The sequence below is a fragment of the Meles meles genome, chromosome 20 (assembly GCF_922984935.1).
Source record: "Meles meles chromosome 20, mMelMel3.1 paternal haplotype, whole genome shotgun sequence".
NCBI lineage: Eukaryota > Metazoa > Chordata > Mammalia > Carnivora > Mustelidae > Meles > Meles meles.
This window is the reverse complement of record NC_060085.1, coordinates 16,154,363-16,170,095: the sequence shown is the minus strand read 5'-3', so window position 1 is coordinate 16,170,095 and position 15,733 is coordinate 16,154,363. Positions and strand designations below refer to the sequence as shown.

The 15,733-nt window shown below is 53.3% G+C and overlaps 1 protein-coding gene across 1 annotated transcript in view; it reads right to left on the bottom strand.

Moving 5' to 3' along the window:
* LIMD1 (LIM domain containing 1) overlaps nt 1-15,733 on the bottom strand; it is a 60,641-nt gene that overhangs the window by 24,474 nt on the left and 20,434 nt on the right. The window contains exon 2 of the mRNA XM_045991704.1: nt 9,281-9,382. Coding sequence (XP_045847660.1) covers nt 9,281-9,382 — 102 coding nt within the window. The remainder of the gene's footprint in view (nt 1-9,280; nt 9,383-15,733) is intronic.

Genomic DNA, 15,733 nt, shown 5'->3' with positions numbered 1-15,733 from the left:
GTCTGCAGCAGCATATTTGTAATAGCCAAAAGGTTAGAAAAAGTGCCTATCAACTGACAGATGGATAGATGATATGTGGTATATCGAGACAATGGAATATTATTCAGCCATAAAAAAGACCCAAGTTCTGATACGTGCTCCAACATGGACGAACCAGCAGCACCTTACACTAACTGAAAGGAGCCAGTTAGCATAGACCACGTAGTATTAGATTCCATTTCTATGAAACCTCCAGAATAGCAAATCGATGGGAGTAGAAAGCAGATCAGTGGTTGCTTAGGGCTGGGGGAAGAGCGGCAGAATGGGTGGTGATGGTAAAGGGTACATACAGGGAATGCCCAGCACTGCCCACAAAGTACTGAAGGGCAGCAGAGGGTAAGTCAAGATCAATGCAACACTATCCTATTCTCCCCAAACTGGCCGTGTAGGGGCGGACACAGACGTCTGCAACTGGCTTCAATTTAACCGTAGCTTCGGACACCACAAGACGGTTAAGCAAACAAGGCGTATATGAGACCAGAGATCACAGGAGCCCCAAGAGAGACCTCGAGGGAGGACAGCACCTCGAAAGGTGGTATTCGCCTGGGCGGAGATGAAGGGTGAGGGGGACAGGCATGGGAAGGGGCAGGTGGTGGCCCGGAAGGCCAGGGGACTCTGCAGGAGAGAGGGTGGAAGAAAAAGTGGCAGGACAGGAGACAGGCAAGGAGCTGGAACTGGTTTAAGGACTGGGACCAGGGAGCCGGGGTGTGGGTCCACCAAAGGTGGTCCTTGAAAACCCGGCCTCAGTGCGTTCTCGGAGCAGAGTCTGGGAGCCCGTGCAGTACAGGTTCTCTTCCCCTTTTTAACAACGGACAAGAAAGTCGTGCTGGCGTTGAGTCACCAAGTCAACAGGATCTTGGGCAGCGTCTGGTTTTGAAGATGGTGGAGCCGCGAGGAAGAAGGCGTAGGATCTGCTTCTCAATGGAATGGGCAGGGAAGCCAAGTGAGCACAGGACAGGGACATCGCAGGCACCGTGTGCAGGCACGGCACACGCTCTTTGGTCTTGTTTCGGTATTGGGTTATGGGGAATCTTCTTCTCCCGTGTGTATTTTTTTTACAGCGTGACTCTATTGCCTTTGTGATGTATAAAGCATGAAAACAGTAAACGTCATTGACCATTCCTTCTTCATAAGTGAACTTTGGTTCAGGAGCTGGATGCCTTCCCTGCACCGTGCAACATGCTGGCCTCTGGCCACGTGTGGTTATTTACATTTAAAGTTCATTTTTTTAAAGATTGCATTTATTTGAGAGCGAGCATGAGTGGGGGTGGGGGGAGAGAGCAGACACCCCCTTGAGCAGGGAGTCCAATGTCCCACTTGATCCCATGACCCTGAGATCATGCCCCAAGACGAAGGCAGATGCTTACCGACAGAGCCACCCAGGTGCCCCTACATTTAAACTTTAATTAAAACGAAATACGACGTTCAATTCCTCGGTCTCACTAGCCACGTTTCAAGTGCTCAAAAGCCACGTGTGGCCACAGACTGCTTCGAGTCTGGAGTTTGGGAAACGGGAGCCGGAGGCCAAAGGAAGGCCGATCCCTGGGGGTGCTCATCACACACGTGCACGCAGGCCTCTGCTCCACAAATTTCAGGAATCGGGGATCGGGGTCCGTGCAGCTGCCGCTTGGGGGTCTGGGTGGTCGGGAGCTCCTCGTGACTGTGACCGATCTCCAGCAAAGGGTGAGAACCACAAGCGTGAGCGAAAACACACACGGTGGGGCCACCTGGACCCCGGTCCCCCCACGCACCGGCCGTCAACGGCTCCGAAACTCCACTTCCTCTTGTGTAAACAAGCGTGGTCGGTTAAGGCAAATAAGGGGCCTTGAGAAGACAGAGCAAATACTCCACGAGCAGCGGCTCGGATCCCAGCCCGCATCAGGGGCATCGAAGCCCCATGGGATCCGGGATGGAAACCGTGGGTGCAAAAGAAATCGTCAGTGAGGGGACCCGAAGGAGAGAGGAAGTAGGGAGGGAAGGGAAAGTAGTGCAGAAGGAAGAGGAAAGGGACTGTGTGAGTCAGGGGTCTGCAGGGGACCAGAACGGGGAGGGCGTGTGCGTGCCTGCATACACACATGCGTGTATGTGTATGTGTGCGTGTGAGCATGTGCGAGTGTGTGTGCACGAGTGCGTGTGTGTGAGTGTGTGCATGTGGGTGCAAGTGTGTCCCTTACTGGTGGGAGGGTCAGCTTTTTGGTTTTATTTGGGCCTTTGACTGATTGAGCAAGGATCACCCACAATAAGGAAAAAAATCTGCTTTACTCAGTCTACCCATCGTTACTCTCATCCGGAAACTTCCTGCCAGACACACTCAGAACCATGTGTGACCTAAAGCGCGGGCACGTCTGGCCCAGTCAAGCCAACACACTAAATCCATCAACCACCCCAGGACCAGAGGTGGGGACAGAAATTGAAGAGAACGTTTGAGAGACAGAACACTTAACAGAGAAACGAAGAGATACTCTAAGCAAGACAGCCAGAGAGACCCAAGGAGCATCAGTGATTCCAGAATTAAGTTCAGAACTTACTCCCTAAACCCAGGATTCCGGCACAGAGTACCTGGCACCTGGTACGGTGTCTCCGTGCTGATGACAGTGCAGTGACCCCCACATCCCAGAGCGCCCTCCATCCTCAGAGTTGAGGGGACAGGGGACACACTGGTACTGCCAGGTAACACTTGGGTTTGGGATTCCCGAAGGAAGACAACGCATATTTCTACCCCAAACCATGCGTGTGCGCTATTGGGCACCTCAAATGCTGGGGTAGGTCGCCCTGGAGTCTCCCTTGACTGTACAGAGCTCCAATATCCCAGACCCCGCCAATGTCACAGGCACGAAGGGTCTGATGCCTTCCCACAGTCCCTCAACAGTCACGGCCTCTGACTGGACCAATAGAGTCTGAGATGGGAAACCTGCTCGGGCCCCAGTGCGGGTGCCCCCAGCAGAACTGGGTCCGCTAGCAACAAACACAATAGACCCTCTGATCCCGCGCCGAGTCAAGGTCGCCCCTCTGCCCTCTCCTGACCCCCACCGCCCTTTGTCCCGGCTCCTCTCTTTCTGTTGCTTCCTGATTTCTCCCCCCCCCCACCGGCTTCCTTTAGGACGTGCCACTCTTCCTTTCTCACATTCTTGATCCCTGGCTTTTCCCTTAGATCTAGCTGACTCACTCGGCTTACCCATAACTGCTGAATGTGACAAGAAACATGGGCATGACTCAACGGCTCAGAAATGCAGGCATCGGAGCCTTTAAACCCCATCTGTGCCGTGCGTGCACCCGGCTGCAGACGGGGTCCCCTCTCCCCTAACCCAAGCCCCCGGCGTCTCTCCTGCACTCGCAACCAGAAAGTCTCAGAAAACCCAGCCTTGGCCGTCACGCAGCCCCAGGACTAGATGCCGGGGGGGCAGAGCCAGCTTGCTTCCTCTGGCACACGATCCCTCCCAACGGAGATCATCTAACACAGGGGCGGGAGCAAAATACACTCCCAGGCCTCTGTCTGCAACTCAGCAAACAGAGGCTGCTAAGAACGCTCGAGTCCCCGAACCGTCCCAGGACCGTCCCAGGACCGGTTCGCCAGCCCCCGTGGGTACAGGGCTCGGCATGGGGTCAGCCGACAGGAAGCTAGGAAGCACACCTACAAACCACTGATAAATGTTGTGATGACTGGTTTAAGGATGCAGGCTGGCTAAGAGCTAAAGGAAGACCTCCCTAGAACCAGCGCTGCTATTTCAGAATCTGTGAGTATTTTCAAATGCTGGCGGACAAAGTAATATACAAAGCCTCCCCCACCCCAAAATGGTAAACGTGATCTCGGGGGCAGTATTTAGACTTTGTAAGGAAAACAAAACAGAAAGGCGCCTGGGTGGCTCAGTCAGTGAAGCCTCTGCCTTTGGCTCAGGTCATGATCTCAGGGTCCTGGGATGGAGCCCCGCATCGGGCTCTCTGCTCAGTGGGGAGCCTGCTTCTCCCTCTCCCTCTGCTGCTCCCCTCCACTCGTGCTCTTTCTCACTCTCTTTCTCACATGGATAAATAAAACCTTAAAAACAAAACCAGCTGACAAGAATCCCCCCACTTCAGGGGCGCCTGGGTGGCTCAGTGGGTTAAAGCCTCTGCCTTTCACTCAGGTCATGATCCCAGGGCTCTGGGATCGAGCCCCGCATCGGGCTCTCTGCTTGGCAGGGAGCCTGCTTCCTCCTCTCACTCTCTCTGCCTGCCTCTCTCCCTACTTGAGATCTCTATCTGTCAAATAAATAAATAAAATCTTAAAAAAAAAAAAAAAAAGAATCCCCCCACTTCAGAACCTGCTGGATGATAGGGTGTCGGTCACCAACCACCGACTTACTCAAGAACCTCTCCTCCACAAAGCTGGGCTTAATTCTCAGTGTTTCCTTTCCTTGAAGTAATGAAATGGCGCTTTTTTCAGAGCTCTCGAAGCAGGCTTTTCAGCGACTCAGACAGACTCTGGCCTGACTGGGTCTAAAGGGGTGAGATTTCACTACGAGATCCATTCATGATCTCTAACGGCGCAGCGTGTGGTTTTTGGAAGGTGGGATGGGCAACGGCGTACCTTCCTCATCTCACGGTGTTTTCCCGGAGGCTCGGTGGGCACATCACAGCACACCTCCCACCCGGGAGTCGAAGCACCAGCGGCACTGAAAGCCACCCATTCTGGCCGTGACTTGCACACCCCAGCACCGTCCCGAGTGGACCCCTCTGGCCATCTGTGGCCTCTCCCTGAGTTCAGGCCTGTATTGGCACAATTTCCATCAGCTTCGACCTGCTTGCCCCCCATCCCATGCCTAGGCCCCGGTCCTCGTGTTCCGTGGGCTTCAGGGCAGGAGGACACGTGGACTCTCCTATCTGATCCATCATTTCCAGCTCACAGAGACAAAATAAAAAAAAAAAAAAAAATCACAGCAACCATGAATGTGGACATGGCAAACGGGTTTCACCTGGACTTCACGATGGAAGTTATTCGGTCTTCACAAAATGAACAAAATCTGACATTTTGAACTCAAAACTGCTGAAAGCAAGGACACGGAGCCTTGCCTTCCCTAGCCCTCACGGTCTGTTCTGGAAGGTGCTGAGGTGGGCCCCCCTTGACCCACACCTTCCTCCTCCTCATACCCCCCTCTCAGCCACAGCTGGGTGCCAGCATCTCCTCAGGCCACTGGACACGTGGCATCTGCCACAGAGTGTGGCCGTGGCCAAGGTCAAGCCTGCTCTCTGCGCTGACCCTCCTTCTGCTCCACACTGTGCCAATGGCTTCCCGAGGGCCCCAGTTGAGGGCACTGCCACTTGGGGTGGGCAGGAGCAGCGGGGGTCGGGGGGGATAAGGGAGACACACCTCCCCCACGCATCCCCATGGCAACCACACACACCTGGCCATCCGTGGAACCATGGAGAAAGGCGGGACTTTAACAAACCACACGAATGCCCCCACCCCGCGCCCCACGTTTCTCCCGGAAAGAACACCACAGAGACAATTCAGCAGAGGGAAGAGAGGGTGGAGGGGCACGAAGACGTACGGGCAGGGAAGTGGGCTGCGTGTAACCACTGGCAAACCCCACATGAGCCACGTGCCCCAAACCCGTGGCATGAGGCCTCTGACTCCTCTATAACGGCTCAGATCGTCCTTCTGGAGGCCGAGGAGGTGTAGGTGAGTTCACGGCAGGTTTACATCAGAAAGGACGGAACAGCACGGTGATCCCAGCTTGAAAAACTGTGCACCCGCTGGGACAAAACCTGGCAGGGAAAACGTCCAGGCAAAAATACCTGTGCCAGGGCACCTGGGTGACTCAGTTGGTTAAGCAATGGCCTTTGGCTCAAGTCATGGTCCCGGAGTACCAGGATCGAATCCCGCATTGGGCTCCCTGCTCCACAGGGAGTCGGCTTCTCCGTCTGACCTTCTGCTCTCTCACGCTCTCTCTCACTATCTCTCTCTCAAATAAATAAATAAAATCTTTAAAAAAACAAACAAGCCACACCTGTGCTGGGTCTCGGCCCCTACTCTTCTCCCTGTGCTCTGTCCTGTGGCTTCTTGTCGGGGGGGGGGGGGGGGGGGGACAGGGAAACACAGGTGTCTGTGTCAGGGAGCCCTCTGCAGTGCCCCAGAGAACTTGCACCATCCACTGAGGCGTGGGTTTGTCTGAGAAGTAGAACCCCTTGCCGTCCTCCCAGGACACAGAGGGTGGGAGGCTGCAGGCAGGCTCCGGGTCAGCATCGTCCATGGGTGCCCGTGGCTCCCCGGGAGCTGTCCCAGGCCAGACAGTCTCTCATCAGCCTCCCCCCAGCACAGCCCTGCACCTCGGCTCTGGAAGCTGGCATCCCGTGACTCCCACCCCCACTGGAGTCTTCTGGACCCTTTTGTTTCAGTGTCCTCCTTCTCAATGTGTGGGACAAGGACCCAGGGGAGCTGGGTGCCCCTCTGGGGTGTCCTCCACAGGACACCAACACCCCGTTCTCATAAAGCATCAGTAATAGCCGGGGAGTGGGTACATACGTACAGAAATCTATTTCCATGGCGGGGGGCGGGGTAAGCTAGATCATTTTCCTAACGAAACAGGAAAGGAGAAAACGCACACACCTATATGCTCACTAAAAGACACGCTCACGGACCAGAAAAACGGGGCCGTGCGAAGCTAATTAGATCCAGGAGCCTTGGATTCTGGTGCCAGCCCCATTGCGAGGTCTTCGATCTTAAGAAATTCTCTTCTCCTCTCTGGGCCCCCACTTTTTTTTTCCTTCTGCCAACAAAGGAGGGAACGGGCCCAGCCCTCGCCGTGCCGTCTGCACGGCGCCAGTGTTCACAGAGACACACTTGAGGACCTGCCGGGCCAGGATGTGGAGGGCCCGGGGGCCTCCTTCTGCTGAAGGGAGTTACAGGGCAGCAAGAAGCCAATGGAACAAAGGTAAATTACTTCTAGCACCCAACAGAAGCTGCTCAGACACCTGCCGGCGTCTCCAAGTGCTCCCCACAAGTGCTTACCCACGACGGGAGCGGGGCAGGCCCCTTGGGGAACAGGAATGTGCAACATTGCCCATGGGATGGCGTCTCTGTCCTCATTCCTACAGCAGCTCTGTTCTAGGGCCCAGGCTGCCGGCACAAGGTCCCAGAGAGTGTGGTTCACGCTACGTGATAGCACTGGGGCATGCCGAGCTCAAGACAAAGCCATTTCTTCCGCTAGGAGAACAGGGAAGGCTTCTTGGAAGAGGCAGCCTTCGAGCTGGGCCCTAATGGCTGGACAGAACTTAAATGTATGAAGCGAGTGGGGAGAGCAGATCCTGCGGGGCAGTGTGATCAGAGATACGGAGGCAGAAGAGAGACTTCAGTTTGTGTCAAATTATAGGAAGCATTACGACAGAAGCCAGAACACAAGGGCCTTAGATGCTAGACCCAGAAAAATCCCCAACCAGCTGTGTTTTCCTTAAGTGTCTGTGTTGGTCATCATGTGCAGAAAAATTCAACCCATTATGGAAATGCTGGTTAGTCCTGTCCCGACTCAGCAGTGCCCGACTCAGCAGTGCCCGCCCCGCCCCTCAGCCCCGAAAAACTTTCTTAGTTCAACTGGCAATTGTTTGAGATGAAAACCAGCTTCTACTTAATATTTTCTTTTCCTCTGGAAAACAGCAAATATTGAGAAACAGTTACAGGAGCCAAAACGGAAAGATCATTTTCTAGGAAGTGGAAGGATCGCAACTCTTGTACAGTTAAGACTCAGACAACATGGTCAAAGATTTAATGTCACTCATCATTTAATGTCACCCTATAAGATGGGAAGCAGTTAAGACGTTACAACTGGGACAGTGCAAAGAACCACAGTTCTACGGCCGTCGGAAGTGGGCTCCCAGGGCCACAGCCAGCGGCCTCTCCAGCAGGCACGGTGTGCACCGTTAGGGACAAGCATCGTGTGTGCGCTATCAGGATGCCATAACCTACACGGGCAGTGTGGCTCAAAGACAAAGCAAGAAGCCTGGGACCCAGAGAAACCAACCCTCAGGGAAACCCAACATATCCACTGAAGACACCAAGCTGCCTTTTGATCCATTTCAAAGGTTTCCACAATTTTCCCCACAGAGGTGAATACCAATCGGTACACAAACTATCAACTCTCAGGCCCGCGTTTTATGGGCAGTTGCGGTGGGAACGGGAGGAGGTTCCAAACCCGGGCACAGGCCTACCCGGCACCGCTGGGCAGGCCAGGAGGCAGCTCCGTGCCCACCTTGTTACCTTTGCCCTCGGAATCAGGAGGCTCCCGGCTGTGGCCCGAAAGAGCTGAGAGCAGATCTCTCCCAGCTCCTTTCTCCAGAGGCGTCTACACTGAAGAGCCTGGCACTGAGCTGGGGTCTTAGGCCTGACTGCACCCTGGCCTAGAAATTCCACCCCTAGAGCTTCTGGTTCTGCTGGCCAGGGCGGGACTGGGGCATCACTGGCTGTTACAGTGTCCTGGGGGATTCTAATGAACATCCAGGACTGAGAACCATTTCCTTTGAATGGATAGCCGCGAGCCTCCCTCTAGAACTGGAGAAATCAGCGGGACATAGTTTAAAAAAAAAAAAGCTCCTCAAAATTAATCTTTGCTAGAGACCCTAAGACAGGCTCAAGTCCTGACTCGGTCAGAATCTTCCAGGGGCTTCCATCAACTCAATGAGCAGTTTGCAGGGTTGGGCACAGGCCCGGTCTCCTAACTGTCGGCTTTAGTCACGGTGTATGTGCAGAGTAGAGATGCCCGCAGGTGTGTATGCTCACAGGCCTGGACACCCCTGTGGTGGGCACACACGGGCATTCACGCACACACTCGCAACTCACACGCGCGGAGCGGCCTCCAGATCAGAGCAGGGTCACATAGTGATAACAGGACCTGTCTCCCACGGGAGTAACCGACGTGGGGTTGGCTGGTCCCACGGTGGGGGAGGTAACTGACAACAGGGCAGACGGTGGGGAACCCCAACACTTGCCCTGCTTCTGAGATCTCTGATAATCATTACAAACCTGACGTTCTTACAGCTTGCTTTGAACCCACTCAACTCATTACCAAGGTCGGCCCCAAGCCATCGCTGGCACTCGGGGCCCGTCCCCTTCCTTGGATGGGCCCTGGTCTGGGGCTCTAAAGGACACTAACCTGCCCGGCCGTGGGACTGTGAAAGGTCCACGTCAAGAGTCTCCAGGAAGGATGCTCATTCCTGTCCTCCCTTTCCCGGGCCCCATGCTCCCCGCCCCCCACCAAGCCCCCCCAACACTTACTACAGGCCGCACAGGTGAAACACGCATCGTGGTAGAGGTTCCCCATGGCCTGGCAGGCCTGGCCGGCCCCGAACACGCCTTTGCTGCACTTCACACAGGCTCCTGAAAGGCAAGAACATGCCAGTGAGTCGGGGGGTAGACAGTGTAAACCAAGTCATTAAAAAAGCCAACGAACAAAGTGAGATGCCCCTCCCCTGCCATAACCAGCCTATCACCGAACCTTGCGGATTACGCCTTTGAGATGGATCTCTCTCTCTCTCTCCATCAGCTTTTCAACTGCAGGAAAGAGCTTCAGGCCCCACTCCCTACCCTCTGCTGTCCTCTACGCCAGCGTGATAGAAAGTCTCTGCCCTGTCACCCTACTTCCCAGCCCAAAGCCTTTCAAAGACTCCCAAAGTTCATCAGATGATGTCCAGCACACCACACCATGATCCTAATACGCCAAGCACCAGGTCAGACGATTTCAACAACATTGTTTCCTTCCATTCTCCTTGGGAACTATCCTGATACAAAAGTATCAGGCCCCCAGCCCCAGGTCTGTCAGAATGCAAAGCCAATGCTCTTTCCCGCCCCTCACCTCCAAACAATCCTCCTGGGTCCCCCGAGCTTAGCCTTTGCTCACAGGCTCCCTGGCCGGGTGCCCTACACCCACCTGTTGTCCCTTCAAGTCCCCAGGCCCCCCTACTGCGCCGCCCTCCAGCTCTGAAGACAACGTGATGAGACGGGCTCTAACCGTCAGCCTCTCACCCAAATCACTTCCCACGTGGCGTGAGTTAACCTGGTACCCTCTCTGTGCATCAGCTCTCAGTTCGGAAAAAGAGGTTCATTCCACCTGCCCTGCGTGTTCCCAGGAGCGGCCAACAAGGGCGCTCTGCAAACCACCAGCTTCCAGAACTGGTCACCTCCGCCCCAAACGGCAAAGCGGAGGTCCGGCTCTTGGACTCAAATGCCACAGTCCTCTGGCTATGTGACTCGGGCAGAGGGAGAAACATCACAATGACAGAAACAGTGCGTGAGATTTAAAAAAAAAAAAATTCGGGGAGTAAATATACCAAAATATAAAGAGTGGTTTCTTGAGGTTATAAAATTATGGTTGGTTTTACTTCTTTGCATGTTCTCTATTAAAAAAAAAAGTTCTTGAAAGAGCAGGTGTGACTTTATAGCTGACAAAAGTCTAGTGTCAAAAAAGTGTCTGAATGTGTTTCAATGTATTGTCTAACATTAAGATTTTTTTAAATTTTATTTATTTATTTATTTAACAGAGATCACAAGTAGGCAGAGAGGCAGGCAGAGAGAGAGGAGGAAGCAGTCTCCCTGCTGAGCAGAGAGCCCCATGCGGGACTCGATCCCAGGACCCTGAGATCATGACCTGAGCCGGAGGCAGACGCTTAATGACTGAGCCACCCAGGCTCCCCTACCATTATTTTTTCAGGATCAAATTCATGAACACTGAAATGCACAAATGATGTTTACCATCTGATGGGTTTGGACAGATGACCTAGGTAATGCAAAGACAGAGCAAGACAGAGAATATCTCCAGCACCCTAACAAATTAATTCCCCAGTGCCCTCGCCTTCCGTCTTCGACACATGTGATAATGAAGGAAAACACCATCTCCAAAAACATCCACTCTCAGGCCCTGGCAAGGTACTCACTAGACCATCCTGAGATCCACTTCCAGAAACACCCATCCCAAGCCCCCTGACTGACCTGACTCCAGATCCCTACAACAGCCAACAAAGCTTTCTTTGGGCAGTAACTGAAGTACAAAAGACACCATCCCCAGACTGGACAGAATGTCAAAGCAACAGAATTCTAACTCTGCCCAGGAACAGACAACGAAACCACCCCCGAGGCAATTATCACCTCTTCCCTATAGATCACGGTGGCCTTTTGGTTTAACCCACTGTAGCGATGTGAGCGGCAGAGAGCAGAGGGGCCGGGAGACCCTGCGGGGTGGGCAGCCCTTCCACCTGTCCACGGGGGCGAGTCTGGGAAGAAGGCCAGCCTTCCGAACGGGGACCCAAAGAGGAAAGGCCCGATGCATCTCTGAGTCCGTGGGATGTTGCCGACTCACCATGAGGACGTGGACTCCTCTTGGTTGGGTCTGGGGAATAAAGTCAGACCCCTCTCCCATTCCCACTCGGAAAGCGAGTGGCAGGATGACAGCATCACCAAGGGGACAAGGACAAGTGCACAGGCCTCTCGGGGTTTCCTGTGTCTTTATCGCCGCGCGCCAGGCCTTCCTCCCCACCCCTTCACCCGAGGCTTCTCCTCTGGTTTCCTCTCCACCTGAGAGGCTCTGACCTACTGACTTCTGCCTCCCCCTGCCCCGACTCTGACTCCTGCAGCCCACGTCCTCCAGGCTGCTGACCCCCTTTCCCGCCTCTCCGACTGTCCAGCATGGGCACAAAGCGAGGAAGGAAGCCGCTGGTGCTCTCAGCCGTCAGCCACGCAGCAAGGAAGAGCCCAAGAGAAGCCAAGTAGGTGGGAAGGTATTTCATCCCTGGGCCTTGTGGTACATGCACAGGAAGGTACTAAACAGGCAGGAAATAGGTCTAGTCTTCCTTTGGTCGGAAAAAATGGAGAAAAAAAAAAAAGGAAATGTCATATTCCAGGGAATAACATACCTACCCAACTTCATGATGGGAGTTTCCATCCAGTGAAGGATCTGTTGGATAAACGCGTTTTATTCACAATCTAGAAAGGCCCTGTAACTTGCCGAAGGGCACACGGCTGGTAGGTCTGGGAGATGGAATTCGAGCCCACGTTCCAACCCAAAGGTCCTGTTGTCCCTCTCGAGTTGGCAGCTGTGGTGATTCCCACCACACTCTGGGGGTGTCCTTCCTCACGTTCAATACACTCCCTGCTCGGGGATTTGAACCCAAGCCCAGCCCTGCCCCAGAGTGCCCACCAACCGCCCCGGCCCACCTCCCCTTCTGCCCTGTCCCCGGCACACGGGCTGTCTTCCCACCAGGGACCCCAACCATGGGGCTTTCCCCCACAAAGACCCTTACTCGGTCCCGCATGCCCTCCCGGAGGGACACCCACCCCACCCACAAAGACTTCTCTGTCACTCACTCGGAACCAGGCTCCCTCTAGATTGCCAGAGGACAGGGAGCGAGGTGACTGCCCTCGGGGAATGGTCACCCAAGGATGCGGGAAACTAGAATCTGCCCCCTGTGATAGGAGCACTGACCGGTGTCACTGGCAGACCTGCCCTGTGAGTTCGCTAAGTGCCCAGGGCTCCTGACCTAAGAAATATACCAATGGTCTCTGTCCCCGGTTCCTTCTAATTCTTGGTCTTTGACCCCAGTTCCCGACACAGGGTTCCTAAATCCCTTGGAATTTCCTGGTGATGGGAGCATCCAGGATGGGGGCTGGTCGCTGGGAAGACCAAGCCATGATTCGAAACTTGGAACTTTCTCCCCCATCCCCATCCTTCCCAGAGGGGAGAACGGCTGGAAAGGAAGTTAATGATCCATCGTGTCTACATGAAGCTGCCAGAAAAATCCCCAAAGCATGGGGTTTGGACAGCTTCTGGGATGGCCCATGCGTCCACGTGCCAGGAGAGTGCCCACCTTCCCACTCCACAGGGCAGAAGTTCCCACACTCGGGACCCTCCCAGACCTCGCCCTATGCACCCCTGCTTCCTGCTGTTCTTCTGCATCCTTTAGCACACTCCTTATTATAAAATAACGATTTTCTATTTCCCTGTTTCCCTGAGTTCCGTGAACTGTCCTAGTGAATGGTGGAGCCCGAGTTGGGGACTGTGGGGACTTGTGATGGCAGTCTTGTGGGACCGAGCCCTTGATCTGCGAGGGCTGTGCCACTCAGGGGTTGAGAGTGTCGGAACTGAATGGGGTCTTGGGACAGCCCGCTGGTGGGGGTAGGAAAGCCTGAACATCTGGTGTCGGGGCACCACGAGCGTGAGTAGTTGCAGGTCCGGGGAAGAGAAGACGGAGCCCTCGCAAGGCAGGGCTCAGCAAGAAGGCTCCTCGACCCCTCCGCTTTCATGTGGCCCCTTAGCTGTAGGATTTTAGAGAAGTGTCCAACAGCGGAAAAGAAGAAAAATGTCATCCATGTTACTCTCATCATCTGAGCTCATAAACCAGGAAGAAAGTAAGGAGGGGCGCCTGGGTGGCTCAGTGGGTTAAGCTGCTGCCTTCGGCTCAGGTCATGATCTCAGGGTCCTGGGATCGAGTCCCGCATCGGGCTCTCTGCTCAGCAGCGAGCCTGCTTCCCTCTCTCTCTCTCTGCCTGCCTCTCTGTCTGCTTGTGATCTCTCTCTGTCAAGTAAATAAATAAAATCTTTAAAAAAAAAAAAAAAAGGAAGAAAGTAAGGAGAAGAAGGAAGGACATGTTCAGAAGAGACGGACGTGCGTTTCTCTCCCCTGCAGTTAGACCCACTGCTTGAAATCTCTTCTCCAAACCGTAGCCACCATGACCTCTTGGAAAACAGCTTTAAGGAGATATTAAGTCACATAGAGTAAACATCACACACTTAAAGTGTACAGTTTGGGGGCGCCTGGGTGGCTCAGTCAGTTGAGCATCTGCCTTCGGCTCAGATCATGATCTCAGTATCCTGGGATCGAGTCCCTGCATCAGGCTCCCTGCTCCACGGGGAGTCTGCTTCTTCCTCTCCCGCTGCCCCTTCCCCTGCCCGTGCCCACTTGCCCTCTGACAAATAAATAAAATCTAATTAAAAAAGTTTAAAAAAATAAAGTGTACAATTTGATAACTTTGACAGTTATAGAAACCTGTGAAATCACTGCCACACTCAGGACAGTGAACACACCCACCGTCCCCCAAGATTCTCCCCAACTTTGTTCCTTTTGCACGTCCTCCTTCCTCCCTTCCCCAGGTAACCACTGATCTGCTTTCTGGGATCACAGATTAGTCTGTGTTTTCTAGAGGTTATATAAATATGTACTCTCTTTGGTTCGGCTTCTTCTTGCTGCACGTAGGAAGCGTTCATTCCTTTCCATGGCTGCGTAGTGTCCTGCGTCTGTCCAAACACATCACAACGTGTTTTTCCACTGCCCTGTGGATGGACGTCTGAGATGTTTCCAGGGTGGGACCGTGACAAGTAAATGCAGTTACTCACGCACAAGGGTATATATAGAGATGTGTTTCCTTTCTTCTCGGGGCAAGACCTAGGGGCTGAATGGCTGGGTCTTACAGTTAGTACACGTTTAACTTTCTAAGAAGATGCCCAATTGTTTTCCGGAGAAATTCAACATCATACGGCCCCACCGGCAGTTTACCCTACTTCTAATTCCTCCACATCCTTCCAAGCGCTTGGAATGACAGTCTGTTTAATTCTATCCATTCTACAAGGGCCGCAGTGACATCTTCTTGGGATTTTCCTTTTCTTTTTTCCATTGACGAACGATGTTATTGCCTGAGCAACTTCTCATGTGTTGATGTACCGTCTCTGTCTTCTCTAGGGAGGGGGCTGTTCAGATATTCTGCCCGTTTTTTTTTCTTTTGGTTGAGCTATGAGAATTATTTTTATTCTTTTAAAAAATGTATTTATTTTAAAGGGGGGAGGAGCAGAGGGAGAGGAAGAGAGAGAATCTCGAGCAGACTCCACATGGAGCACAGAGACAGACGCGGGGCTCCATCCCATGACCCTGAGATCACAACCTGAGCTGAAATCGGGAATCGAACACTCAGCTGATGGAGCCACCCAGGCACCCTGAGAATGACTTCTGTAACAGGGATGCAGGTGCTTTTCTCAGATGTATGCTTTGCAAAGATTTTGCTAGAGTCCTACTCACCCCAGCTGCTTCATCTCCTCGGACTGTCATTTGTATCTGAACACAACAGGAGTCCAGCGGGCTCTGCCTCAACTTCCCTGTGTCACAGCCTGGACCCAGCCTCAAGGCAGCATGTGGCAGCCAACCACAGGGCCTGCCTCACTTGCTTCCTGTCTCTCAAAAATCACTATTCTGGGGCGCCTGCGTGGCTCAGTGGGTTAAAGCCTCTCTGCCTTCGGCTCAGGTCATGATCCCGGGGTCCTGGGATTGAGCCCCGCATCGGGCTCTCTGCTCAGTGGGGAGCCTGCTTCCTCCTCTCTCTCTGCCTGCCTCTCTGCCTACTTGTGCTCTCTGTCTGTTCAAATAAATACATAAAATCTTTTTTAAAAAATCACCATTCTGTGTAACTGATGTCCAGTGTCCTGAGAACCTTTGGTCTACACACTTGGTCTGGTTTTGGTTCATTGGTGGGTTGGTTTTTGGTTTTGGTTTTTGGTTTTGGTTTTTTTTGGTCATCTCAGGAAGGTTATCCAGCCCTGTGACTCTATCTTTAGAATGGTGGGGCATAATTTAGATGTGTTTCTTCCTTTAATAACAGACCCACAGAACATCATTATCATCATTTTACAGGCAAAGAAACAGACATTCAATGATTAAATAGAATGCCCAAAGTCGGGATGAGTAGACACTG